At 40.9% G+C, this 25,145-nt stretch overlaps 2 protein-coding genes across 5 annotated transcripts; both read right to left on the bottom strand.

Moving 5' to 3' along the window:
- Positions 1 to 662: 662 nt before the first annotated feature.
- Positions 663 to 3,955, bottom strand: LOC120726418 (tektin-5-like). Of its 3 annotated transcripts, none has more exons than XM_040019983.1 (10): positions 3,341 to 3,955; positions 2,827 to 2,979; positions 2,533 to 2,698; positions 2,279 to 2,404; positions 1,983 to 2,188; positions 1,605 to 1,857; positions 1,423 to 1,530; positions 1,194 to 1,337; positions 1,010 to 1,089; positions 663 to 909 (listed from the first exon to the last, which is right to left on the bottom strand). In XM_040019983.1, the coding sequence occupies exons 2-10, from the start codon at positions 2,829 to 2,831 to the stop codon at positions 705 to 707; spliced, it is 1,293 nt and encodes a 430-aa protein (XP_039875917.1). In that variant the 5' UTR covers positions 2,832 to 2,979; positions 3,341 to 3,955; the 3' UTR covers positions 663 to 704. The 3 variants fall into 3 exon arrangements, with proteins under 3 accessions (XP_039875917.1, XP_039875919.1, XP_039875918.1); XM_040019985.1 differs by having other exon boundaries at positions 2,827 to 2,911; XM_040019984.1 differs by lacking the exon at positions 3,341 to 3,955 and having other exon boundaries at positions 2,827 to 3,292.
- Positions 3,956 to 4,347: 392 nt separating this feature from the next.
- nup153 (nucleoporin 153) lies at positions 4,348 to 25,061 on the bottom strand. 2 transcript variants are annotated; one of them, XM_040019977.1, is made up of 22 exons: positions 24,928 to 25,061; positions 20,227 to 20,449; positions 19,864 to 20,139; positions 18,879 to 19,018; positions 17,110 to 17,238; positions 15,361 to 15,477; positions 15,151 to 15,198; positions 14,933 to 14,986; positions 13,819 to 13,956; positions 13,648 to 13,700; positions 13,245 to 13,377; positions 12,973 to 13,134; positions 12,707 to 12,796; positions 12,545 to 12,629; positions 10,317 to 10,418; positions 9,582 to 10,229; positions 9,261 to 9,440; positions 8,164 to 9,120; positions 7,299 to 7,763; positions 6,982 to 7,200; positions 6,687 to 6,873; positions 4,348 to 6,049 (listed from the first exon to the last, which is right to left on the bottom strand). In XM_040019977.1, exons 1-22 carry the CDS (start codon positions 25,054 to 25,056, stop codon positions 5,962 to 5,964), a joined length of 4,623 nt encoding a protein of 1,540 aa, XP_039875911.1. In that variant the 5' UTR covers positions 25,057 to 25,061; the 3' UTR covers positions 4,348 to 5,961. The 2 variants fall into 2 exon arrangements, with proteins under 2 accessions (XP_039875911.1, XP_039875912.1); XM_040019978.1 differs by having other exon boundaries at positions 20,227 to 20,446; positions 24,928 to 25,056.
- Between the last annotated feature and the right edge of the window lie 84 nt (positions 25,062 to 25,145).

Genomic DNA, 25,145 nt, shown 5'->3' with positions numbered 1-25,145 from the left:
TACCCGGGGTTTGCAGCAAACCAATAAACAAACATGATACAGGAAAGATCTGCATAACAGCAGATTTCTTTTCTTTTCACTTTTCATACCCTAATTGTATTTCTGACTTAAACATAATTTACTACATTTGTTTTCTACTAACAGGTTTTTGCTGTAGTATCGTATATAATTGTAATTACATAATTATTTGGGCTTTAAGATGATTAGTTTGCAGTTCAAAGGAATCATACTGAAACTAAGGTGAAAGAAAATAGTTTTGATTTTGATTTTTCTGTCGCTGTCTCTTCTCATGTCTTATCCATTATTTTCTTTTAAGTAAAGGGTTCATCAAGTGGGCAAAAAAGGGAGCTCACTGCCTCCCTTTTGTTGTTTACCAAATATGTTTCAGCTCCCAAACACCATTAGGGAGAACATATTTATTGCAATGTATCGTTGTAAATAATAGGTTTGATTTTTAAATAAAAGCATGTAACATCTTTTTAGGAATAAATTTTAAAAGGAAAGAAAAAATCTACATCTATCTTCTTTTGTGCTGTGTCCGTGTCAGATGTGATTTATTAATCATTTGTAAATCTTTTGAAAAACAGAATATCTTCCAAAACATTTCAGTCTTGAAAACAAAAAGGAAGCGCAGACTGATTCCAAACAAGTCGAGGGGAGTTTGCTCATACGTGTTTTAATGAATAAAAGACTGCAGATGCGCCCTACTGAAAGCATTCATGACAGCTGGAGCTGCTCGTGGTCTTGTGAAGTTTGGCCTTGTTGGCGAGGACCACGACGGTGTCATGGGCAGGCTGGAAAGTCTGAAGTAGGCTCTGACACTTCTGCTCCACCCCTAGGCTGTGAACGTTTTTGGACAGTTTCTCCTCGACAATCATCAGGTGCTTGTGTTGGAGCTCCAGGTTCTGACTGTAAAGGATGGCAACAGAAATGAGCAAGCACGGGGTATTATGGAAGAAAATGGTGTCGTCATGATCAGTGTGAGGCTTTTGGAAATGGGCTGACTCACTGAGAGAGCTTCAGTGCTGAGCGAAGTCCAGCTCCTATTTTTACCAGGTCGTAATTCTCCAGGGTGAGGCTGATGTGCGGCTGAAGGAGGAGCAGCACAGAGAGAGAAAAAAGGGTTAAACTTAAAATGTTTCAAAGGACAGTGGAGACTTTCTGACAACAGTCATGTTTGATATGGCGCTCACCAAGTCCCGGCAGAGCTCGTATCCAGGTCTCTGGTTGAGGATGTCCAGGCGGTGGGAAGCATGATCCAGTTTGGTGTCACAGCTCCTGATCTCACACTTCAGTTTCTGTATTTCTTTGGTCTGATCAGAAATGTCATCACTGATCTGAAGGTTAAAGGAAGTCACAGAATGATGAGCAGCAAAGAAAGAAAAATGGTGAATCGTGGTGATTAAACTCCAGTGCACTGACCTGCTTTCTTTTCAAGAGCAGCATTTCCTGGTTTCTGGTCAGTTCGTAGATTTTCTTCCTCAGAGCGTCGTCTGTCCTGCGGCGCTGACGCTTGTGGGCGTTTTTTATCTATAAAATTTAAATTGTCATCATAGAAGAAATGGCAAACACGCGATCGGCCTTGGATCTGAGGGTTTTCTTACATTGGCCAGAGAGAACCTCAGGTTTCCCCTGAAGGAAGAAGAGTCCTTCATCAGGATGTTGGCCGCCGTCTTCAGGTCTTTGCAGTGAGACAGCCATGTGTCATAGCCCACATGGAGAGGCTTGTACTGACCGGCAGGCAGACAGGAGCTGGGCGTGTTGAGCTCAAGGGTCATGCATTTCAGGGTAAACTTGGTGGCTTCACCTTTGTCGTGTAAATCTGCTCCCAGCTCACTGTGGATCTTCTTCAGAGAACTGGAGGGAGGTTAAGATTTTTCTGTTATTTTCTCCACTTGCCTCTATTTTAAAGTTCTTTAAAGGATATGAAAACAAAAATAACCAGAATAGTCACACCATGATTGTGATTCTGTGCATCAGACCTTATTTTCCTGAGCAGGATGCAGACCTGCGCCTGCAGAATTTCTCCGCTTTCTTTCGTCAGCCTCTCGTCTTTCCTCAGCTCGGTGTAAACGGGGTCTTGGCTCAGGACCGCTGGGCTCAGGGTGTTTACGACTGAAATACAGTCTCTCATCAGCTGAAGGCACAACTGCATCTCTTGGAGAAAGCTGTCAACGATGTCTTTCAGCTGATCACAGGAGAGCCAAATGGTCAAGTCCATGAGAATGAGGATACAGTCACAAGTTTTTCATTCTTGATTCACCACATGTATACATGCCTGCTCCAGAGCAGTGACTTCTCTTTCCAGCTGGCCTATAATCTCAGAAAACTGAGCCTGCCACTGACTGACTTCCCTGTGCCGAGAGCTGAGATACCTCATGGTGCTGCGAGTGGCAGAAGGCATCTGCAATGACAAGGAAAGAGGAAGGTGCGCCAGGTATGCTTACAAACACTTCCCACTTCAAGACTGTGTCTGAGCGTACAGAGAGCAAGTAAAAATATGAAATATTAAACTGTATAAAGGATCATTACCCAAGAAATATCTTCACCCAGGTTGTAGACTATTTCATCTTCAAGCCGCTTGGTCTCCTTAGACTTTGGCCTGTTGCTGCTCACCAGGATTTTATTGCTGGACAGGACAGGCATACTGAATCTGACATTCAAACATGGCTGGTTGTCCTTTAGCACACACTGCGCCCTAACAGTGTGACAAAACATTGAGATGAAGCAGTGAAAATGTTTACTTCTAAAACTGTGGCCATTTGTCTGTATCCTGAGCAGCTTTTTTTAGAGATTCCATGAAACCAACCAAAAGACACGACTCACCACATGTTTTGTTACTTTGGACGAATCCTGCGAGACGAGACGAGACGGTACCGAGTGAACACGGTTCGGTTTCGATGAGCTGGATCTCAAAGTCACAAATCAACAACGAGTTATGTTTCAGAAGCTCCGTTCAGTCCCTGTGAACTTCCTCACCTGGGATCACGGTAACAAGCAACTCATTTGGAAACATAGCACATGGAACCATGATGCAGTCTCCATGGAGACCCCAGCATTTTTTGAGCAATTACATACATGACTTTCATTATATACAACCATAATAACCCCTAATCAACCACATAATCCCACAGTTTGACTTCTACAAAAGGTCCAGTCATGTATAACTTGCACTTCATAGCTGCTTTGGGGCTTTTTCATAATTGCAGTAAACAGACAGATATCACATACAAAGCCATCAGGATGCCAAATAATGTGCTCATAATCTTAAATAGTCACATACTGAAATAATAATATAATAAAACCACCACAGTGATAAACATCTTAGAGACACACTCACCTTCTGGCTTACTAGTAAATAAGCGACCGCCTTAAGTGATATGAAAAAATTATTTCTGCTCATCATCATAGAATCAAATCCCTTGTATTCTGTCTCTGAGGGCAACTGCAGCTTATTTTTGAATGCTTAACCACAAACTGACTCTGTAGGTAGTAATTAAAAGAAATTAACACTGGGAAACAGGGCATCAATTTACAAGTGGTGAAGAAAAGGTGTTTGCCCCCTTCGTGATTGTCATGCTTCCTTAATCAAATTAATATTAGACAAAGATAACCTGAGTGAAAAGCAGTTTTTAAATGATGATTTCATTTATGAAGGTAAAAAAAACCAGTTATCCCAGCTTACATGGTCCTGTACAAACTGAATGAATTAAGTGTGAAAACTTTGATTTGCTGATTCATGAAATCATTTAAACTGTCATTGCACAGTGCTTTCTGTCCTACCACACTGTATCTGATGTTGATATAGAATTAGTGCATGAAAGGCAGTGAAATGTACCCACTTTTTTTTATCCCCACCAAAATGTTTCATTTCTTCTTCTGTGCTTTTGATTAGTGTTAGAGCTTCATGAGCGGGAAAAAAAAAAAGTTTTCCCCTTTACTGATTTTTTTTTTTTTTTAAAAACATACATCAACACTTCACACATTTAGATACTGGTTTATGTGCATTTATTTTTCCTTTTTCAAACATATTTTCATGTGCAGCATTTACACAAACATTTTAAGTGTTTGAGAATCTTTTGGCTCATTGTGTTTTAAAGATAGTGCCTCAGCAGTGAGAAAGAAATCTGTATTCACAATCTTAAAAGGAAACTGTGTCAACATATTTCAGTACCAGTGAAGCTGAAGTGCAGCTTTATTACTTTTATCCCATGAGGGGTCCCTAATATAATGTCCCAAGAGTCTAGGTGTTGTTTCTCAGTATACGCTGTTAACAGTGGGTGTGTGGTAAGCGTGAAGCAAAATGCAGTTTTTAAATTATATAAAATAATGGGACAAAAGCAGAAATGCATTATTTTTCTAATTTTATTGATGGTAATTACCCATGGTTTAAATTTTATCACTCATCCAGTAATAATCATGGCTTTAAAATTAAACTGACTTCCTCATCACCCAAAGTCACCCTTGTCCATTTAAACACGCAATAGAAAAATATATACTTAATACTTTGTACAATACTGGTTTTGGTCCAAACAAAAGTGGATCAGAAAAGCCAATATACCTTTAGTCACCAAAGGCTCTCCAATTTGCATTTAAGCTCCTTTTAAATGGATTCGGGTAACTTTGAATATGGGAACTGACATAATAAATTCTAAAGACAAAAATGCTGAATGCGGAGTTTGTAACACAAAAAATTCAACTTCACAGATTAAAAAAAAAAAAAAAAATCACTATTTACAGGTTTTTATAACAATATTCAAAGGCCAATTAAGAGAGAGAGAGAGAGAGAGAGAGAGAGAGAGAGAGAGAGAGAGAGAGAGAGAGAGAGAGAGAGAGAGAGAGAGAGAGAGAGATAAAGGGAGAGTAAAAGGAAATCAGGAGGGAGGGAGGGAACCAGAGAGAGACAAGGGGCCACAAGAAGCAGAGTTGAGGAGCGAACCAGAGAGAAATTAAACATGTAACAAGAGTTTCGAAATTACGCATTTACAAAGTCCTAAAGGAGGTGAACGAGGGCGTAAGCCTCCTGCCTGGTCCATCCTCCGCAGTGCATGGATGCGTTTTCCCCTCTCCCACACCCCGCCCCTCCTTCCGTCCTCCCCTGGTTTTTGTTTTAAACATTCATTTGCTTGTTCACCTGTGGCAGTGCTAGCTAGCAACCCAGGTGAAAAAAGAAGAATTAAACAAAACTCTGTCGTTCAGCTGTCATACACACACCGCCACACAACCTCATGTACAAAGAAACCAAACACACCTCAAGTCTGTACATAAGAGGAGGGGAGAAAACAAGCACTCTGCATTCGTCACAAAGATTAAACGGTCATCCCTGTACATACAGCACGCTGCGCCGACGCCGCAGATGCATCTCCACCGGCACCCTGCTGCCTGTGACGGAGCAGCAGTTTGCAGGATTACCGCTGGAGATTGGCCGCACAGCTCTCACTACCTCTCTGCATATCACAGCTCATAGCCTGATCACCCATACTAATTAATAAGTCTACACTCTGCAGTTTTTGTCTTTGTAATTTTTATTACAAAAAGTCATGCCTAAAGTCTAGCAGACATCTGCCCGTGTTGAAAATATAGATATGACAGTCTTGCTTGTTTTTTATTTTAATATCGAGTGTGGGGGATGTTTGCTTGATTGTTGTTCTCCAAGTCAGCGTCATTGTTCGGTCAACAGTTTTTGTGTAAGTGTCAAATCCTGTGGGGTGGTCTCACACATTAAAACCTCCCATCTGCATGTGAAAACCTGTGAATAATCAGCTGAGCCAAAACCCGACATAAACCTCGCCCACCCAACCAACCCCGAGCATAGAATGATGCACCCAGTCTCTGCTCTTTTCCGAATGGTAGCAATTTCAGTGTTTGTCCAGTTGAAACCTTCCAGAACTTTATTCAGGCTTTAGTGGGGATTCAGTCGAGTCATAGTAACGTCTGAGTTCTTGTCAAGACCGCGACAATCTACTTTCTGCGCCGCACCGCTGTCTTGATCTTGCGCCCTGCGATTGCTGGCTGTCCACCTGAAGTAGCAGTGAATGATTTTGTAGACCTGTGGGAACAGACACAAGTCCCGTTAGAGCATCACCACATACATACACACATACACAAAATCATAAATACTTTGTGGCTGAATCTACTGAACTGCACATCAAATATCTGCATTGCAGACAGCTGACTCTATTTCTGAATACATATTATACAATGCTCCCCTGGGGGAGCACTTAAAAAAAAACATTTAAGCAAAAATTCTCACTGCCAGTGCTACCTCTCAGCCTGCTAGGAGAATTCATACCTATGGTATGAATTTCAAAATACTGTTTCACCTTGTCCTGAGGTGCTCTCATTCACAAGATAAGTTGAGGTCATTGATGGTCTTACTCTTCCAAGATGTTTTGACGATGTACCTATGGTATCAATTTAAAGGCCCTACACCGCCTCGTTCTCAAATGATAGCGAATGACAGCTGCAACTAGTGACAGCAACTCACATACATCGATGGTGGTATCATTTTTCTCTCTGATTTTTATTATTATTAACATACACTTATAGATAGCAGCCCAAATACCACTCTTTAAATATTTAATTTAGGATATTTAAGGCATGCTAACTTGGATTTAAGCTGTTTTGATGTGCATACACTGGGAAAACTTTACATATTAGCTGTAAACTGAGAAAAAGCAACATACCCAATATTGAAAGTCGGAGTTTGCCCAAAGTTGAATCCACCTCCAGGTGCACCTGATTGGGGAGCGATAGAGGGGTTGGCAGGGGGAGCAGGGGAAGCTGAAGATCCTGCTCCGAAAGTAAACACACCTGAGGTGTTGTTGGTTGTAGCTCCAAATGCACTGGTTCCTCCAAACTGAAAGCCTCCGCCTGATTTAAAAAAAAAAAAAAAAAAAAAAAAAAAAAAAAAAAAAAAAGGTGTTACATTTTAATGTCACAACTAAAATCATGAGGCTCGAAAGGCAGCCAGCCACTCACCTGGCGCGGGATTAGCACCTTGCCCAAATACAGGGGTGGGGTTACTCTGCTGTCCAAAGGCCGGGGGAGGATTGGGTTTGGCCCCAAATGCTGGGGTCTGGGAAGGTGTGGCTGGGAAAGGAGATCCGAAAGATGATCCAAATGAAGGAGTTTGGTTGTTCCCGAACCCAGCAGAGGGAGCCGAGCTGAAGACAAATGGGGTTGGACCTGCAGATGGAGCTGTGATTGAAAAAGAATAGAAAACATAAATACATATGTCGATCATAAACAAATTGATCACTTATAATACCTGATGTAGATACTTCATAGTTACAGACCTGATGAGGAGGCAGCAGAGGGCGCTGCTGCACCAAAATTGAAGGTGGGAGCAGGAGCAGCAGCAGCAGCAGCAGCAGCAGCAGCAGGAGCAGCAGCAGCAGCAGCAGCAGCATTGGTTGGAGAACCGAAGATGAAAGGCTGAGCTGGAGCAGGAGCAGAAGTGGAGTTGAGAGGCGCAGCTGAGGGGGCAGGTGGCTGGCTGTCCTGACTCTGGCCAAAGATGAAGTTTTTAGCTGGAGGAGCGTCACTGGAGGCTGCAGCAGGCTGACCAAACATGAAAGTGTTTGGAGCTGCAGAGGGAGCTGGGGCCGGTGTGGAGGTGCTGCTGCTGCTGCCACTGCCGCTGGCAGCACCAAACAGACTGGGAGTTGGGGTGGAGGACGATGAAGTGGTGGAGTTGGTGACGTTGGTTGGTTTACTTGTCAGGAAAGAAAAAGCTGGTTTTGGAGCAGCAGAAGCAGGTTCTGTGCAGGACGAGATCATGACAGAGATCAATAAAACAGCAGAAAACAGCAATTAAACCCACAGTATCCTTTTAAGTCACCAACACACACGTAATAGCAATGAAAGACAAACAGATGTTTCCAGGTTATCACACATCCTGAGGTCTTAGTAATACAATGAGGGAGTAGAATGTTTTTTAAGCACAAAAGATCTACACAATCACAGGGTGAAAACGTGGATATTTTGGCATCTTCTTGCAAGAAAAAGATTAAAATTTTATAAAATGAATCTACTGAACTGCAGCAAGATACTGAATCCCAGAATTGCTTAAGTATTTTTTATGATAGTAAAAGAAACTGCATGAATGGTCTAGAAACCACAATCTACCCAAAGTGCTGTAAGTGACAGAAATTTAAGTACCTGCAGCACTTTTTCCAAAAGCGAAGGTAGGCTTTGGGGCTTCTAAAGATGATGTTTCATTCTTGTCTGTTGACTTTCCAAAAGTGAAAGCAGGTGGAGGTTGCTCTGTTGGAGCATTGGGCTTGCTGAAGGAAAAGCCACCAGTGAAGGCCTGTGTAGTATCTGCATCCTTACTTGCAGCAGCAAAGAGGAAGGTAGACGGAGCAGAGGAGGTAACCGCTTCCTTCTTTTCCTCTGGCTTACCAAAGGTAAATGTAGGAGCAGCGGGTTCTTTAGCCGCCTGTGAGGACCCAAAAGTAGGAACTACTTGTGGTGCACTGGTGGCCAAACTCGGCTCCCCCAATCTCCCAAATACAGACCCGGCTGTGGCTGCTGAGATGCTGCCTGAGCCGGTGTCTGTATATGCTGTGTCACTCGAAGATGTTTTACTGTTACTATTTTCTTGAGAGGAGGGAGGCGTGAAAGTAATGGAGGATGAGGAGGTTGTCGAGGTGACTGATGTTTTCTCTTCGGGTTTTGAAAGTCCAATTGTGAAGCCTCCCTTAGAAGAGTTGCCTTCTGTGCTAGAAGATCCAGTTCCAAACGCTATCCCACCGCTAGCTCCAAACTTAAACCCAGAACCTGCAGCAGGCTGGTCTGACTTTTTATCATCACTAGAGGCAGCCCCAAATTTAAAGCTCTCAGACGAGCTGCCAAATTTGAACCCTGATGCAGCAGTAGTGTCTTTAGAAGTGGTTTCTGATGAGGAGCTTCCAAACGGCACTCCAAATTTGAATCCACCTGATGAAGAAGATGAGGTCGACTCAGTGAGTGAGCCTCCAAATTTGAAACCTCCTGCTCCAGATGCCGAAGTACTGTCTGATGTGCCAAACTTAAAACCTCCAGTACTAGAGGCAGAAGATCCTGAGGTTCCACTGGCTGAGGAACCAAAAGTAGAACCAAAAGTAGAACCAAAGGCTGAAACGAGAGGACACAATTAAAGAGGGCAAAGTGATGTAATGAAACAACAACACAAGAGAAAACCTTTTAGTACGCTACACACTTAACTAGTATTTACATGCTATTGAAAAATACTGCAAGTAGAGTGCATTTATTACCCTTGGGTTCCACTTTAGCTCCAGGTTTGCCTGCCTGACAGGCAACACACTGTACATCAGATGCTTTATTCTGCACAAGACAGACATCACATTCCCAGGCTCCCTCCGGCTTCTTGAACTTTTCTGCCAATCCCAACACAGGGGCACTGCTGGTTGATGAAGAGGCTCCTGCTGATGCTCCTGCACAGTCAATGATGAGATCATGAGGGAAAAAAATAAATACATTTTTATATATATATAAGTTGAAGAACTGCAAAGGAGAGCTGGTGCAACCTAAAGCCAAGATTCAGCAACAGAAAAGCAACATTTTTAATTCATTACCTGGTTTAGCACTCGTGCAGGCCACACACTTTGTGTCCTCTGCTTTGTTCTGCACCATACAGGTATCACATTCCCATGCATCCTCAGGTTTTTTAAATTTGTCTCCAAACCCGGTGAACTCTGTAGAAACTGCGGCTGCAGGAGTAGGTACAGTCTTAACCGGCGAGAAGGCCGAAGAAAGAGTCAGTGAGGGTTTGAGTCCCGTTCCGGGTTTGGCCGTTTCGCAGGCCACGCACTTTACTGCATCAGGTTTGTTTATAACAAGACAGGTATCACAGTCCCAGGTGCCGGCAGGTTTGGAAAACATTGTGCCAAAACCTGTTGTGGTTGTAGTGGTAGAGGTGGTGTTAGTGCTGCTGCTGCTCTCCAGCCCAACAGAGGTGGAGGGTGACTGTTTACTGTCCATGGATTTGGATGAAGACTTGGGCTGTGGGGCTGCGCAGCAAACACACTTCGTGTCTGACTGCTTGTTCGGAACCAAACAGACATCACAGGTCCAGTCTGCTGAGGGTTTGAACAAACCACCAAACCCCGTTGAAGAAATGGAGGAGGTTGCAGAGGTGGAGGAGGGGGCAGTGGACTGTGTGGACGTCTGCTGGGGAGTAGCATCGCGAGCTGGGGATATCTGAGCAACTGGAGAGGCGAAACCTGAAGAAACCAGAACATTAATTAAAGCAATGAACTTCAAAGTCAAACATCTGAAAATTTTTGATAACACAAAATACAAAGACTAACCAGGGGCTTTGAGAAGATCGAGGACGCTGCCCTGCTTCAAGGTCTTGGCTGGTTTGAAAGGTCCTTCAAAGTCTTCTGTGCTTTCTTTTACAGCTGCTTTTACTGTAAACATGAAAACATGAGACCAAAAACTCATTTCAAGGTTTCTCAGTTGATACAAACTAACAGGAAGCCAGAATTCATGATTTAGGCTTCAAAGAGCTCACTCCACAATTACTTCTAACAGGGTGACGTCATGTGCGGAACAGCACTCCTCTGCCAATAAACGTCAGACACCGGCATGTGAATGTTAGAAAAATGCTTAGGCATAGAGGAAAAGTACTGAATTGGACTTGTAGTATGAAATGTTTTGCATACTCAATGTGAGTAGAAAGAAAGCATACAAGTAGAGCAGGGCGATATGGCCAAAAATATTTATCACGATATATATTTGAAAATTTGCGATAACGATATAACTGACGATATAATTGATGCGAGACAAAATACAAAATACAACTCCACAACTTTACTAGCACAAAAAACCCATCCATTTATTTTCACTTAAACAAGCAGCTGTTTTTATGTGCATTAAAGCTATATAAAAATTTAACAGTGCAAATGCAAATTCCTTGCTGAAAGTTTAACCAAAAGGCATTTCCAGTAGAAATGGGCTGACATATCCTGAGCATAACCATGTATAATATCCACTGAAGTTAAAAAGAGGTGCTTTGCAACATTAAACTGCAGTGTGCCAAATAAAAAAGTCAAATACATTTTTTTTTTTCCAGAGTGCACCATAAGGTGCACGGGATTATAAGACACATTAAGCAAAACAAAGCAGTCAGATAAATCAAATTTTATTCAACTCATTCTTCTTGCTTCCTCCACTTTTGTACCATTGATTCATTAATGCTGTATTCTATCACAGCTGCTCTATTCCCATGTTGTTGCAGTATATTAATGACTAACCTTCTATTGTGGATGGATTATCTCAGTTGTTCTCCTGACTGAAGTTTGGTCCGTTTACAGCATCCTGCCATGCGATTGCATTTGTCTCTAACTATCAGGAACCCTCACGTTAGCTTTTACTAAGTGGAAAAGTGTTAGCGTTCATCCTGCAGCTTCACTGTTTATATTATGCTAACATAGCTGTGTCGCTAGCGATCACGTAGCACATCATTATATACCACCTAGCCCAACTTCAGTAACCCTACAAACGTCACTGCTGTTTAGTTTTCTGTCTTCATTTATGTTGGAAGTGACAGCAGAACTGTAAGTTTTAATTTTTTCAGAACTCTCTCAGTCAGAACATGCTATATCATGCTTAGGTAACTAGCAAAACTACCGAGCTAACTTCCGCTAACTTCCTGCTAACTTCTAACTCCGTTAAATGTAATAAATTCTGTTTTCATGGATGCCTGGATGTTAAACTTCATAGTTACACCTGGTAAAGTACTTGGTGGGTATACTTGGTGGGTATCTGACAGACAAACACCAAACCAGTTCCACATCACTGAAGTGGCACCATTTTTACAAACTGGGTCATCCGTTTCACTCAACGATCCGCTTTCCCCTTCTCATTCTCCGTTGCCGCCATGCTTTTTCAGCCATGTGCGTATGAAAAAAAAAGGCACTGCGCATGCGCGTTTTACCCATATTCTATCGCGATATTTTCTTTTCTGATTTTTTAAATTTTCTTGCCTAACATTGTACCGGTATTACCGTGAATGGTATAATATGGCCCAGCCCTACATACAAGTATGAGTCCATTTATCATAAATCATTTCAGTAGAAGGAACCGCGCAAAATGGGTGCCTCACTCTGACTGTACTGTGTCTTCTTTGTGGCTGCTCACCATCTTTTCTAACTGTCGTGCAGATACACATCACACTGCACAACAGTCAAATTTCAGTACAACACACATTAGCAAGTGCTCACCAGCCAACACCATGCTGCACTTTGCTCAATACAATAAAATAGTGCTGCGAGCATTAATCTTGTGAAAATGAGGTTAACGCCATAACTGCATTAACGAGGCAAATATCCATTAACGAGCAAACCGCGCTGACGCCTTGCTGCTCTACGCACAGGGCAATCCACGGCAACTTGTTAACAGAGATTTGCCACGTTAATGCAGTTATGGTGTTAACGTCATTTTAACGAGATTAACGCTGACAGCACTATTTTAAATATGTTGTCACAATGTATGTGAAAGGGCCTCTGGCATTTTTGTGACACAAAACACTTACCTGCTGCTGCTATGGGCGTGGTCAGCTTTCCATTCACCATAGAAGGACCCAGCTTGGCTACAGGTGCACTAAAAGTAAATCCAGCCTACAGAGAAACAATTATCAATTTAACCTTCTAAAGCAAGGTTGTGTAATTATTAAAAAAGTAGAAAAAATACTTACAGAGGGGGAAAAGGAAGGTGGGCTAGCAGCAGTGGTTTTGACAATAGGGGAGGAAAATGTGAAAAGTGGTGTTGAGGCTCTTGGTGGATCCTGTAAAAAGTGAAAAGAAAAAAAAAACCCTAATTGGTGCTGACTGAAAAGCATTATTTCAGTCACTTACTCACCAGTAAAGTCAAGTTGAACTAGTTCAAAGTTTGTTTTGATGTCAATTAACAATTGACTCGCAGTTTTATGACAGAAAAACGCTTGGATGCTTTAAGACGTACCTTATCTGGGACTGTTTCCTTAATAGGAGTAACAGCCGGGATCTTGGGAGAGGAGCTAGTGGAAGTGTTGAGCGGCGGCAAAGGAGAAGGGAAGCTGAAGGTGGGTAATGCAGATGTGCTGATGGGAAGTAAAATGGCCGGGAGCTCTGGCACCTCCGCAACCTGCAGTCAGAAAACAAGCAGAAGCAACACGTTATACCTTTGTTTCTCTTACTGGATGAAGACTGTGATAACTTACAAAAAGATCACGATTAGATAGATCAAGATCTCACCTCATCTACCAGACGTTTGGACGAGGACCGAGCACTGGTCTTCCCTCTCTTCATCTTTCCTCCTCCAGAGCTCACGCTGCTGACTGCAGGTGTGCTGGACAGAGGATAAACTGGGCCACTAGAACTCTTTGTGCTAAAAAACCCCCAACAAAAACAAACAACAAATACAGGTATAAACAACCATTTGAGTCAGTTAACTTGTTGTGTTTTCTTACTTTGAATAAATTGACTAAAATAAATTAATTTGTGAGATAAACTCTAAACAAGATTTTTAAGCAGGACATAAATCTGAAAATGTAAGAATAGTAAATGGACTGAGGAAACTGTTACCTCAGTTTCTCAGAGACAGGAACATCGTTCTTAAGTTAGACTTGAACCTGATTAATCAGAGTCACTGTTTTACCTTTGAGATGGACCTGGGGTCGCTTCAGGAAGCTGTGGTGATTGTCTTGTGTGCTATGGGAATAATGCAAAAACAAAAGGGATTACAAACAGTTTTTATATTTGATATATTCTGACTGGCTACAGTCAAATACAGAAAAATCATGGCGGGAGGCACCACCATGCAACTAACCGTATCTCTTGCAGTCCTGTCTACAGCTCGAGTCACTCCTCCGGGGGTTAAAGTAGGCCTGAAGGACACAGAGCGGTTTCCTGACACAGAAGCAGCAGGAACCACAAGTTTTTGCACCGGTGGAAGGTTAGAGTCCATCTGGATTTAGGAGAAAAAAATAAATAAAAATAGAGTTAACTGAGAGGGCAGTGTTTGATTCTTGGTCTTTTCTGTGTCCATATTCAGAAACAGTTAATTCCTTTCTACTCAAAAATGAAACCGATCTGAAATGTGAACATCAACTTCTCTAAACATACATAAAATTGTACTTCAAAGATAACTTTATAGCAATCCTTCAGATGCTGTCATAAAGAAATTGCAATGTGGACCCACAGAGGACTGTCAAGATTATATTTTAATTTAAAAATATGGGGTTCGTATCAGGATTGCTTATGTAAAACTAAAAGAAAAACAAAAATAAAATACCACTGCCTCAAGAGGCATAACCAAGAAAATTCTAGTAACTGCTTGGTTACATTTTGAACCATGCCAAGAGTAAAACAGAAATTACACATGAAAGCCCTGGTTTGGGTAAGCAGGGTTTCTTGTTCAGACCTGTAAGGGTGAATACACCATTGTTCTGCACTGCAGCTGTCACAGCTGGCAACGCCTGACAGTTATTACTGAGGACAAGTTCATTCCAGAGCTGGCACAATTTAACAATGGACAGCACTTAATACAGCGCACATTAACACCATTTCATGAGCCAACTACTAGTAGCCTGCCAGAGTTTTGCTCACAGGTGTGTGAGGACACATAAGAGATACACACAGAGTGAGGAACAGCTGAGGAGACTCCCGTTAATAAGCGTAAAGGAGACCAAACCGGTAGGAGACAGAAATGACATGAAGACAAATTGCAACAAGTGCTGCTGCACTTGTACAATGATCTCCTGTTTGTATCACTAAGCACACTGCAGAGGACACTTGAGAAATGTAGATGTTGATCTGCAACCACAAGCTTTCAGCCACATTCAACACCGTTATTAACAAACCAGAGGTACGAGGCTAAAATTGGACAGCTATGAGCTAACTAAAATTTTGATGGCCACATATATTCTAAAACTGGTACTTACCCGTTTCCTTTTAGACGGGAGATGTAACGCATCTGGATTTACACCATCCACTGGCTGCAAGACAGAACTCAAGTGAGAACTTTTTGGGCTGGATGTGGTGTCAGTATAACAAAATAATATAAACCAGCTTCTCAATGTCTGGGGTGTTTATCTTCACATCATGTGCTGCAATGTACAAAGTGTCACAGATGTTTATGCTGAATATTAAAAGCTCTTACTGGTGACAGTAAGGGGGATGAGGCTGCTGCAGGGATTCGCTTGGCATCCTGTAAATGAAGACAAATAAATGTCCATCAGGTTTAAAGATTTTAAGCAGGAACACCTGCCAGAACACTTCGACAATGTTTATATTTGCATATTCACTTCCGTGTGGGACACCAAACTAGTATAATAAAAAGTATAATTTCATCTTGCATGTGTGTACTCACAGCAAGTGGGCTCGACATGCGCTCCAAAGACTGCAGGATGCGTCTGGCTGTGGCGCTGGTTACCCCGCAGGGCTGAGCACCAGCAGGCTTGGCCTTGATCTGTCTCCTCACCGGGGCCTGCATATCAGATAAACTACTTCAGTCTACAGTTTAATCAATATTCAAACTATAATGTCAGTATCACAAACAAACAACTTACCTCCAACATCTTAAACATGCTCTGTGCAACATTTATTGTTTATTAAACAAAATTATTGCCAATATGTGAGCATATTATACCTTTAACCTCTCTAGTATTTTACAGCCAACAGCGTGTGGACTGGTGTCTGTGCGCAGGACAAAAATTGAATGCTGTGCCTCCTTTTCATTCCCATCGCCAACAGTAAGCAACAACAGCTTTGAAATGAATTCCAGTAACCACTTATATATTTCCTTGTGTTGCCAAATACACCGTTTACAGCGATATTTTCATCATCATTTGTATTATGGTGGGCAATCTTACATGGCAACACATGGATGCAAACAGAAACATGAATACCAGAATGACGAGTGGAGGTAAGACAGAACACACATTGTAGCTCGGAAAGAGAGAACGGTGAGTCGAGACAAATGAAGGATCTTACTGCTAACCCAGGAACTACCTCTGTATCAAGAACTTTGTTTAGTTACATAAAGTCTGACAGAGACCAAACTGTACTTTGCATATTATGCTGCACACTGGTCCCCAAAACGGGCCACCACAAACCTATTCGACCACCTATGAAAGAACCATATGAACGAATATGGAGCAAGTTCACGAAAGAAACATCACATGGTCAAAATAAATCCTAGAGTGAACCTTTACGGTACAATGTTTATATTTGATGTTTTGTATAATAATATTTTATGCTGGGTCTTTAATCATTTAGTTTTAAGAAGTATTTTAGACTTCGCATTTTTACATTCTTAAACAGTTGCTCATGAGTTTTAAATAAAAGAGACAAATAATCGTATATGAATGAGTACTGTTCAGTCCTGAGTACAAAATTTCTCATGTAAAACAGAAACATATCAGGATATGAGATTTTAATCATACCACACAGTCCTAATAGCTTCCACCAAACAGACTCCAACACAAACTCAACAAACACAAAACTGCTGTGGTTTTGAGTGGCATTTTGCCAAAGGCAACATTAGCAAACAATCAAGCCAAGGTTGGCTAGCTACGTGCTACATCTGGTACCAATCACTGTGGTCACAAAAGCAGATAATCTTAACATCAGCCAGACAAAAAAAGAAGAAGAAAAAAAAGGACTTTATTAGATAAAACTGTCTACCTGGATAAGCCGGACTACATTACACTACCAGAACAACAGTCTACATTAGCAGGGCATTCATGTGTTTTTCTGGATCAAACCCGACCCTCAGAAACTACTGCAAACTACTACAATGTTAGACAATCCAAACACTCCTGATGTATATACTCAGATATACACACTTTTTATTACAAGATTAAAAATATACTTCAGTGCAACCCATGTTTTCACTGTTTTATTCAACACAAGCTACATTAAAAATAAATGCAAGCACACCTGTAAATGTAACAGAATGAATGCATGAATATTATGTTTTATAAGGGTGTACAACCAAATAAAAAATAAATAAATAAAATACAACGCATAAGACCTACTGCGATAAACTGCTACTCGGTGCCATGGTAACAATAAAAGCTTCTGTTTTAACACCATACATGACCATCATCTTGCTCACCTGATACGGTGTTCCAGGACGACTGCGCAAGCTCCTGACTGCAGCTGCACCACCATAGGTGGTCTTCCCGGGGTAGAAGGGTGAATCTCCAAGCTGGCTAGAGTTCAGCACCGTGCTGTTTAAAGTGGACTGGAACGGAGGAAGGTAAATATAATTCTGAGTCATTTTTTTCATACATTCCTAAATTAGTTATTATCCTAATTTATGAGAGGGCTATTTGTTATGATTTACTTTACTTTAACTCATGAAATAAGAAAAACATTTCAAAATAAATCAAATGCAAAGTTAAACTGCAAATATGTGTTATAGTGCCTTTAATATACAATGAAAGTCAAAGGTATACTATGACTTTTACTGGTCAAAGCATAGCTTTCACATATTCTTAGAAGTTAATTTATTATAATCTCATGTGGTTTTACAGGGAATTACTAACTGTTACATTAGAGCTTCCTAAAACATGTCCGACAAGCTCAGACTTGTATTAGGCGTTACTCTTACTTTTTTGTTGAAATATTCAACTGTTGTTTTGTCTTGTTAAAATCAGAGCTAGACTGAACAGTAATGCTACATGCTATGAATTGGTTGGCCAATTCATAGCGACGACTAATTTAATAGTCGACGTGTCGTTTGAAGCTTTGTAAGATCCCAAAAGACGCAGGAATAAGTAGTAGAAATTAAGAGTGTAATAACTGACTGAAACAGAAGATGGCAGCACTGCATATACAAGGATGCCAGCTGCCATTAAACCCCGAAGAAGAAGAAGCTGCGTCCCAGAATTCATAGCGCGGCCCTGCTCAGTTTCCAACAATGGCGGCAGCTAGTTAGTTTTAATATTACTCTTATTATTCTTTCTGGGTCACAAAATAAACGTTTAACATATTTTCAGGCGAGAATGTAGCTGTGTAAACCTCAAATATGTGCTCAGTTTATCAAGACACCACATATTTTCAAAAGCGCTCCGGACGTTTTCGGAGACGTCTGTTACCCACCAGCTCGATAGGTAGCCGGGGTTCAAGGCTCACTAGAGCCCGTGAGAACACCGGACTCCCGGCAAATCGTTTTCAAACCCACCGCCGTCTTTCGCTACTCAGGTTAAACATGATGTACAAGTCACTTAGATAACTTAACAATGTTGTTTGGCTTTTTTCAGTATTTTATTTGTTCCTGAGTAAATCGGTTTGGCTGAGATTAAAGTTATAGTTTTTACACAGATGTATAAACGTCAAGCAGACAACTGATCATCAGAAGTGTGAGATGCTCGAGAATATACTCCGGTGTCCTGTTATATTTTAGATAGCAAGGAGTTTATTAAACTTCACTGAAACAATCTGCAAATTTCATTAAAATGTAATAAACTATCATCTTGTCTTTATTTTTAGTTAGCACATACCTTAAACACTTAAAGCTGTAAGCTAATGATAGTTATATAGGAGCAGATGCTGCTGGTGCAATAAGCTGTACGTTGTACGTCCAATGGATGCATGATCTGATTAGTCGACTAATCGCAAAAATAATCGGTGACTAGTCGACTATCAAAATAATCGCCCTAATATTATCCAACAAAAATATCACTGTAAATTTATAATTTAGAGCTCGAAGGATCAACATTCGACTGCACTTCGAAGCAAAGATCAGCACATTTACATGAAGCTGTTGTGATAAGCAAGCTTCACCCAATCATGTGCCTCACTCATCTCATGGCACCCTGGCTTTTTACAAACATTACATGCTGAGAGATTCAGGATCTTGTTGGACAGACAAACACTCACATTGGATGATGTTCCAAAGACAGACAGGTTGAAAGCAGGCTTTTTCAGGCTGGACTGGGAAGGTTGAGGTCCAGAGTTTGTTCTGTCTGTCTCCGGGGACCAAAGCTGAGGAAGTGATGCCGTTTTAGAAGTGGGGACATCTGAAAAAGAAAGATACTGAAAATCTCTATAATTCAAGAGAGCACTAGTGTGTTAATCTAGCTTCTAGCCGTGGCTCTATGGGGCTTTGAAAATCTGTCCAAAAAGTGTGGGATATAAAATGTAATTTATTTATTTATTTTAATTACAGCACTTTGTTTTGGTTATGTGGCTGAGTTGTTTGTATATACTAGATCCCCTCTACCTGAACTGCCCATCCACATATGCAATACTTATTTGATTGCATTTTAATCTAAAAATGTATCCAAAAAGCAAAATCACCAGTTCTGCTTAGTCTGAGGCGAGAAAAACAATGTTTATAAGAAGATCATAAAAATCAACTCAAATTATAACTTTTACGTCAAATCTGTTCAGACTCCCTTTCTTCATCCTGTAATTACCTTACTAGCTGTGCTAAACATGGTTTCATCCCACAAACAAACAGTATTCAAAGGGTAGAGTCCTGGAATAAAAAAATGCTATATGTATAGCCGTAAATCAGCTTTGCATATGCAAATGTATGGAAGTCCAACACATTGCGGTCACAGCTATATATGGGGTTGTAGTTGTGTGTTTACATTTAAACAACAGTAGCCAAATAGTCTGAACACAGACCGGTTTAACGGCACAACAGATCCAAAGAACTCAACACTGAGGCTCAATTCACTCATCAACTGAGAATTAAATTTCTTCTAACTGCTCCACTATCTCAACCCACTTTGGAGGAAAAGCGAGTGTATGCAGAACATTACAGATTTCATGTTTGTAGCTGCCACTTTTTAAATATTTACATTATGTCAGATTACATTACAAGACACTTAAACACACAAATCTGCCATCTATTTACCCTTGTCAGATGCACGGGAGGAGAATCCACTTGTGGTGGAGATGTTATCATCTTCATGCTGTGACAGGTTATCCTTAATCTCTTTTACCAAGGAAAAGCCAGTGGAAAAGGGTCCAGGGGCTGAGGAGGTGGAGGGCTGTGAGAAGAGGCTGCTGGAAGCCCCCAAAGTTGGGGAGGAGGCATCCAGTGGGGTGAAGTGGAGATGGGAGCGACTAAGAGGAGGTCGCGAGAGCACATATTCCTGAAAGTTCAGGGATGCTCTGCTTGTTGAGGGCTCTGTGTAAGAAGGACAAATGTGACAGGTGAGCTCAGCAATACAAATAAAATATCACCACTAACCATATGATCTGAAAGACCCCTCACCTGTGTTACTAGTACTTGGCTCTGGGGAGTCACGTCCATCGAGGGGAGGTGGTCCCTCTTCGCTACCATTAGGAGGAGGAGGCGCCGGCTTGCAGTTTTGCTCTGTCCCATGTATATCCACTCCTCCTTCAGGAGCATCGCCATTCTTGAAATATTTCTGCAGCCAGGAAGGAACGATGCTCTTTACTGTGTCTGTCACTCGACTGATGAGGCCTGACTGCTGCTGATAAAACCAAGAGGGGAGAGGAAAGAGTCAATAAGGGTGTAAAATAAATAATATTTAAATTAAACATAAAAAACAAACCAAGTCAGTATTTGCAGCTGCTTCATTTGAAAATTCCTTTGACAACTAGTACTGGACACTATTCAATGTATGTAAAATAAATATCCCTGCTAAAAGTGTTGCTAGTTGAGTCTTGTGGATTTTTCACTTTTAACACCAAAACACAAAAAATCCCATGCTCAGTCAAAAGACCTAATAAACTTGTGGTAAATCAACTCCACATAACCGAGAGTCATAAAAACTTTGGACACTTCAGATTAGCAAACTACAGCTATACATTGGATTTTTTTTTTATTTGAATCAAGTGCACAGCCCGTCATTTGCAATGAGACTATTCGTCTTCACTGGCGCAAAACAAAACAAGCACAGAAATTGGGTCAGGCACTGTGCATGCTTCTGTGAAACACTGAGCAAGTGACGTTCTGCACTGTACTCAGGTCAAACACTGGATGAATTCCTGTCGATGCAGAGGAGTCAAATCTCCTAAATACCATGCATAGAAAGTAAATGCATTTCAACACCCAGTTATACTGGGACACACATTTTATGATTTGTAACTTTTTTAAGCCATCTCTGAGAACAAAACAATCTACAATTAATTTAGTTCCCCTCATTCTTGTCTCCCTACTGGGTAGCTCATCAGTCCATGCAATTTAGCTCTGGGCTTTGTATTCCAACTTCCCCATCTTGGACTCCAGTTGACAACAGCAGTCCTTAATTTGTCCTGCAGAAGAACTGTGATTCACTTTAACTAGAAACTACAGCAACTAAAGAGCTTGGTCATGGACCTCTACACACAGCTCACTAAGGCTACAAAGCGAGCTCGACCATTAGCAACTGCAGTCCACAATGATGAAACTCATCCACAGCAGGAGACACTCAGTGGAGAGCAGCTAATTAGTGCTTAGTGATTTTTTCCGAAATATAAGCTATGATAATGCATGTGCATTATCATAGCTTTTATCAGAAGTTTAATTATTTATGAACATACTACAGGTGACAATTTGTGTAATTATTAAACCACAATAAACATCGGTCATAATTTGACATCTTTGAGTTAAAAAGTCATGGAAAACAATTAAACACAGATAAATTAAACTTTTTTTGCATGTTAATCTATAAGTTTATTTTAATAAAAAATGTGAACTTTATACAGGTTTTCACATGGCACGTTACAAGTTAATAATTTACGCCCATGTGCAACTGCTATTGCAGTGTGCATATACTCCCTGCCTCTGCCACAAAATACAACCTAAACACGAGGAACACGGTGCCCTCATTGATAGCACTCTTCTTGTTTTAGTGTAAAGTAATGACATAACTGCAGTTCTGACTACCTTTGGCATACTGGCAAGCTAATCTTCATACTAAGAAGGTAAAAAGGGTGTTTTCACATATGGATTCAATCTTGGGAAATTTTTCTACACATTATTCAATTCAAATGAAAAATATCCACCCAAAAGTTTGTGTGAGGTCAGACTGAGCTGATGTGAGGACAGTCCAGTGCACTATTGAGCAGTCTTGCCTGCGTCCTAACTCATTTATGCTCTGCTAGCTTCATCAGCTAAATCAAACAGAATATTTCCAGCAGTGTTAATATGTCTGATATGAACCGTTTCATACTGACTGCAAAATGTGAGAAAAGGAAACTTCAGAAAGCATCCTGACCAGAGACGCCAAATGTGAAAACAGTTCCAGAGAGAGGACTGACTGATCTCTCAGCCTGTAGCTAAGTTTAACAAGAACCTGCCAAATTTGAAGCTATGTGGCAAACAGACTTTCAGCACACAGACCATTTTACTTTTGGTTTGTTCTTAAAAACAAAACAAAACAAAAAAAAAAAAACTCAGCCTAGCAGCCTTATTTTCAGTGTGTAACCTGAAACAGCAGGTGAAAAGATTAGTCTCCTTCAGATTTAAGCTTTTTGAACAGGTGATGTGATAAGTGACTAAGTGGATTCTAAATTGGTGGTCTTTTGATGCAAGAAGACATTTATTGAAAACATTTATTTAATGTAAAGTCTGGTGTTATTGCTGTACTTGGGTGTCTTCATATTAAGACATCAATGCTGTTTGTGATAAGAGAAGGCAGAAAAGGAAGCTCTGAGGAAAAGCACCAGCTTGCAAGTGCATCTCTTGGAGACACCATGTACCCCCGCAGTGACTTTCAACACTTGATAAGCTATATATGCTCCTTCCTTCCTCCTTATCTATGCCACACACCTGTGGGGCACCCTGTACTTTACCCTGTGTGCAAATACACTAGTGTATTCACATGTGTATAAAATGTGAAAAATGAGCATAAGCACCACCATAGTGTTGCTTTTTAAAAAAATTAAAAAATCATAACTGTAGACACAGTAGCATAGCTAAAACCCAAGAGTGTTGCACGAACTGCACGTCAACCTCGAGAAGCCTGAAGTGAACAATATCTAATTAAATTTGTGCTCTTATTTTTTTAAAAAAAAGAAAAGTGAAGCCAGCCCGACTGTTTTGAAGAATTGCAATCCTAGAAATGAATCAAGACAGAAACAGCATAAACACTGCATGTCTTACCAAGCTCCTTCTGCTTTCTCAACAAAGTGTTGTGTAAACAAAACTGATGATGAAAAATTAAACCTATCTTTTAAACTGTAAATAAGATTTGGGTAATTGTTGTTTGAGGGTGAGTGAGCCTTTACTTAAATGTGAAAGTTCAAACACTTCTGCATCATGTGCTATTGAATCGATGCACAATTTAAAAAGACTTAACCTTGACTCACATGTTACAGAGGTGAAAAACTATTCAACTTCTTTTTGTGTTTCATGCCACAGTTTCATGTACTTGTCTTCATTGTTACCATGAATGCCATTTCTATTTTAACACTATGTGCGAAGTCAAAAGGGTACATTGCCATGGGATCAATGCTGAATTATGCAAAATCTGGGTTGCTGATTATGTGAGATATGCTGTTAAGAGCTGTAACATGACACTGGCACGACAACAGCAGAGCTTGGAAAATTACATCAATCTTCTTTTTCTGCTGTCGGTTAACTGGTGCTTTTAGGTAGAAGTGAGAATGTTTTTCTGTGTATATGCATTATCCCTACAACAGTCTGGCGACCTGCCCAGGGAGTACCCTACCTGTCGTTCTATGACAGTTGGGATGGGCTCCAGCGCTCTGCCCTTGTGACCCTGAATTGGATTCTGGTCAATTAGCAGCTTAATAAATCACTGCCACAACTTGTAAAGAGTCAAACATAGTCGTACGAATGCAATCAATTATAATGCTTGATAGAAACATGTTGATTATACTTGATTTGTGATTATACCTGATCCAGAGCATCAAACATGGGAGGAAAACAAAAACCATGAAACCCAGAAGAGTCGAATTAAAAAATGTGTAGTATTTTGTTTGTATAATCAATATATCTTGATGGTAAGCATAAATAATATCTATCCAAAATCCTGTCTTACTTGAAATTCATAAATGTGACAACTTTGTGCTGGTGCTGATGATTGTACAACTACGACTATTAAAGACGATTGTCAAGGAAAGTCGATTGTATATTTCTCAAAAAAAAAGAAAGAAAGAAAGAAAGAAAGAAAGATTTCCAGTTAATTTGCACTCCAGATAGACAATACACTTGTAGTTAACTGGAGTTTTTTTAACTGATAAAAAAACAAAAGTACACAAGATTGTCTTAGCCACCATTAAGATCACAGGGTGGTTTTAAAGCCAACAATACCGCTGTCCAGGCGGTAAATATACCCACTAAGGTAACCATGTGGGTTTCCAAGCAGCCAATGCTCTCTGCGCAGTTCAGCTGGCTTTGATTTGGCTAACGGTGCCTAGCACTTAAAAGGTTTCCACCCAGCCCACCAACACAAGCTTAAAATGGAAAACAGTTATGTGTACCCCGAGACAGTTGTTACTTAGAACCAAACCATCTTGCCACGTCTACCTGCAACAGTATGACGCCTCAAAACTTAAGAACCGAGGACAACAATGCGCCGTTCGCCGAAACTAGCGTCCACTAGCACTAGCTCCATCGGCTAACGGCTAGAATCCTACTTCCTCGCTTTCTACGAACTTTGTTAACAGTTAAAAACTCACGACTTCAGCAAATGTTGGCCATCTCAACTTCTCGCATGTGAATGAGCACTTAATCAACACTCGTAACCAAATGTAAACGACACACCGTGTTGCGATTTGACTGTCAAGCCCGCCTGCTTTTGCTAACCTATGAGCTAGTTAGCTAGCCTTTAGCCGTTAGCATTTCCTGTGCATGCTAGCAGCGCGTGGAGGCCACGAGCGCTAACTGCAGGCCACAAAATGTCTCCAACTAAACAATAACAAGACCTCAAGAATACAAGCATTACAGTCACTGTACGGTCCTCGAAACGGGCTTTAAACTTAAATTGTTCATTCTGTTTACCTGTTTACTCTTGGCGTAAGGTTTAGAGGCAATATGATATCTCCTGCTTCTAATTTTCCCTCCACCCGTGGCCGCCATGGCTCTTTCGTCTGAGTATCTTTCGGTGTTTCGGCGCCGGATAGCTGTCATCCAACACAGTAGCCACTCTCAAAGGAACTATGGGAAATGTAGTTGCACAACCTAACAAAGGAGGTAAACTCGACAGGTCAAGCCTATGG

This window comes from Simochromis diagramma, unplaced genomic scaffold (genome assembly GCF_900408965.1).
Source record: "Simochromis diagramma unplaced genomic scaffold, fSimDia1.1 OVJJ01000753.1, whole genome shotgun sequence".
In the NCBI taxonomy this organism is placed as follows: domain Eukaryota; kingdom Metazoa; phylum Chordata; class Actinopteri; order Cichliformes; family Cichlidae; genus Simochromis; species Simochromis diagramma.
Note: the sequence above shows the minus strand (reverse complement) of the source record. Positions and strands in the feature narration are given on the sequence as shown.